Source organism: Sinocyclocheilus rhinocerous, unplaced genomic scaffold (assembly GCF_001515625.1).
Source record: "Sinocyclocheilus rhinocerous isolate Xijiao unplaced genomic scaffold, SAMN03320098_v1.1 scaffold284, whole genome shotgun sequence".
NCBI lineage: Eukaryota > Metazoa > Chordata > Actinopteri > Cypriniformes > Cyprinidae > Sinocyclocheilus > Sinocyclocheilus rhinocerous.
This window is the reverse complement of record NW_015628031.1, coordinates 967,605-971,254: the sequence shown is the minus strand read 5'-3', so window position 1 is coordinate 971,254 and position 3,650 is coordinate 967,605. Positions and strand designations below refer to the sequence as shown.

The window sequence follows — 3,650 nt, the reverse complement described above, 5'->3', positions numbered from 1 at the left end:
TTAAAATCAGGATATGGTGTCACACCAGAGGACATGGTTTTCAGAGACAAAATGTATTAAGTTCCTACACTTTCAAAAATACATGGATGAAAAAAATGATTGCCATTTACTAAAATAGACACTTGTACAATTATGCCGGAGGTATTTATAAACATTTTTATGTTTTTCTTTTTCATTTATAAAAGTTGTAATTTATTGAACCATGCTTGAGACAGTCACCCCATAGAACAATTTTGAGATTTGGCTCAAAAATGTAAAAAATCGAATAACACTGCAGCATTTAGAACAACAGGTCCATGTAGGACAAAGAAATATTTAACCATTTACTGCATTTTTAAATAACGACAATATTAATTATGTTAATTTTTATCTTGTGGGACAGTGAAAATGCCATGTCACGTCAACAACCCATGTGCAGTAAGCCTATACATTTATATAACTTTAGTTCTATTTGTTGTGTCTATATTACTAGGCAGTGCTAGGGTGTGGCACAATGGTAAAATACCAAAAAGAATGTTGGCTCAAACTCTGCACTGGACAATCTCACCAACACCATAGGACAATTTTGAGATTTGGCTCAAAAATGTAAAAAATCGAATAACACTGCAGCTTTTAGAACAACAGGTCCATGTAGGACAAAGAAATATTTAACCATTTACTGCATTTTTAAATAACGACAATATTAATTATGTTCATTTTTATCTTGTGGGACAGTGAAAATGCCATGTCACGTCAACAACCCATGTGCAGTAAGCCTATACATTTATATAACTTTAGTTCTATTTGTTGTGTCTATATTACTAGGCAGTGCTAGGGTGTGGCACAATGGTAAAATACCAAAAAGAATGTTGGCTCAAACTCTGCACTGGACAATCTCACCAATTAGATGTTGCTGGAATGTTGCATGTTTTGTAAATCAGTACAGCATGCCAAAATGTAGTCGCTATAAATCTGTCCTCTCATCCACAGGACTGAAGTATGACATCGAAACAAAGCTGTACGGGCAGCATGTCGCTGCTCAGGTCATCCTGAAAGCCGTCACAGGCTTCATGGAGAGTGAAAACCCAAAGAAACCGCTGGTTCTGTCCCTCCACGGCTGGACCGGGACAGGGAAGAACTTTGCGAGCCAGCTTATAGCGGAAAATATTTACAAAAAAAAGATGAGGAGCAGATTCGTTCATCTGTTTTCAGTGACAGCACACTTTCCTCACAAGGCTAACATCGACACATACAAGGTAACGAGTTTATGCAGTATATGCACAATATGCAAATACACAGAAAAGACGTGTATTTTGTTGCACCAACTTGTTTTAATATATTAATCTTTTGCGTCCTTTAACTGTAATATCTGTTCAAAATGTATGATTGCATGTGTTTAGACGTGGTTACAGGAGTGGATACGAAGTAATGTTGCCATCTGCCCACGTTCAATGTTCATCTTCGATGAAATGGATAAAATGCCTCCCGGGCTGATCGTCAGTATAAAACCTTACCTGGACTTCTCAGACTACCTGGACGGAGTCTCGTACAGACAGGCCATCTTCATCTTCCTCAGGTCAGTGTCATCGGCACAGAAAACTTTTGACCCATTCAAACAGCCTCTGTAAGCCAGCTGTTTTTGTTTTTGTAGCAATGCTGGGGGTAAGATGATCAATGAGGTGACTATGAAATTCTGGAGGGATGGTAGAGAACGAGAGGAGATCCAGCTGAAGGATCTAGAGACAGAACTTTCACAGTCTGTGTTCAACAACGAAGACAGTAAGTCAAGTGTCTCTCTGCTCTCATCTGCTAGTAGAGCAGAGAATCTTCACAGCAGTTGGATTGTTAATTAATACAGCAATAAGCCATACAACAGTGTATGTAGTGATTTTACAATTAAAAGCTGTTGTTGGGTACAACTTGCACCTTAAACATGTTATAAAATCACTAAACATTTAAAAGTGTTGTAAAATTAGTAATTAAATAAGTAAAATGTAAAGTTAGTAATTAAACACCAACAGTAGCATTATGATAATACACAAATGTTTATTATATATTAATAATAATCACATTAAAAAACACACACTGCCAGCACACAATTCAGTTCAAACAACTTGTAAAAGTGCATGTAGCATTATATGACCCTTTTAAGTAATGATATTCATTAAACCGGCAGCATAACAGAGGTCATTATTTGTATAAACTATTAGCGCATTGGTCAGGTGGCTCATTCAATCAGATTTTACAGCCATATCCGTTTTCTGAAGTATAGCATAGTGAGTTGAAAAATCCCACATTACCTTTTATTACCTTTATATTATTATTGCTTTTATAATTGCACATTCTTCTTTCTTTCCGCAGGTGGTTTCTGGCACACTAGTTTAATTGATAAGAAACTGGTGGATTTCTTCGTGCCGTTTCTTCCTCTGGAGTACAAGCACGTCATTCAGTGTGGTTTGACTGAGATGGCCGGAATGGGTCACACCCCAGATAACAATGTGGTTAAAAGAATGGCTGATGACCTAATCTTCTTCCCTAAAGGGGAGCGCGTCTTCTCGGACCAGGGCTGCAAGCTCATTGCTAACAAATTGCACTTCTATATATAAGACACAGAAAAAGCATCTCCAATCTGTCATTCGTCATCATTTAAATGAAATATGTAACACAAAACACACATGTGTTATGGGTCCCGGGCGCGGAGCACGTAAGCAGATTAAAAGTACCTGAATTATCAGGAGAAACAAAAGCACACGCAAACTTCAGTGTCTTTCCGCAGGCGCAGCTTGGTAGCGTCTCTTTATTAACATTAACATCATAGTAACAGTATAATACTGAAATCTTTTTCAATGTTTTCACAGTGACATTTACATTTAGTCATTTAGCAGACGCTTTTATCTGAAGCGACTTACAAATGAGGACAATAGAAGCAATCAAAATCAACAAAAGAGCAATGATATACAAGTGCTATAACAAGTCTCAGTTAGCTTAACGTAGTACACGTAGCAAGTTTTTTTATTTATTATATAATAAATAAAAAGAAAACGGAGAGAATAGAAAAAGAATAGAGCAATCTAGTGTTAGAGGTCGTTTTTAAAATAATAAATAAAAAGAAAACGGATAGAATAGAAAAAGAATAGAGCAATCTAGTGTTAGAGGTCTTTTTGCTTTAGTTAAATGAAAATAAAACAGATAGAATACAAAAAGATTAGAAAGCAAGTGTTATTTATTTATTTATTTTATATAAAGAAAACAAGCCGCAAATGAATAGAGTGCAAGTCTAAAAGGGGAATTTTTTAAGAACAGAATTAGAATAGAGAGTGCTAGGGTTAGAGGGTGAAATAAAGCTGGAAGAGATGTGTTTTTAGCCGTTTCTTGAAGATGGCTAAGGACTCAGCTGCTCAGATTGAGTTGGGTAGGTCATTCCACCAGGAGGGAACATTTAATTTAAGTAACAGTCTCACGTGCGCACCGCAGCAGTGGTTTAGTTTTGTGTGAAAACATGGAGGAAAAGCGGGGTGGTTTTAAAGAGTGCTAAGGGAATTATACAAATGAATATATGGATGAATTAATTATATGAGTGTACCTCTGAAGATTCTGACTGTCTTCAGAAAAGATTTGATGGCATTTTGTTTTCGTCTTCGCTCCATGTAATACCTAATAAAGTAGTGTTT

At 36.4% G+C, this 3,650-nt stretch overlaps 1 protein-coding gene across 1 annotated transcript; it reads left to right on the top strand.

Moving 5' to 3' along the window:
• The first annotated feature begins 926 nt into the window (after positions 1–926).
• On the top strand, positions 927–2,900 carry LOC107737191 (torsin-1A-like). The gene is made up of 4 exons (XM_016548637.1): positions 927–1,235; positions 1,380–1,555; positions 1,631–1,758; positions 2,341–2,900. Exons 1-4 carry the CDS (start codon positions 927–929, stop codon positions 2,583–2,585), a joined length of 858 nt encoding a protein of 285 aa, XP_016404123.1. The 3' UTR covers positions 2,586–2,900.
• The last annotated feature ends 750 nt before the right edge of the window (positions 2,901–3,650 follow it).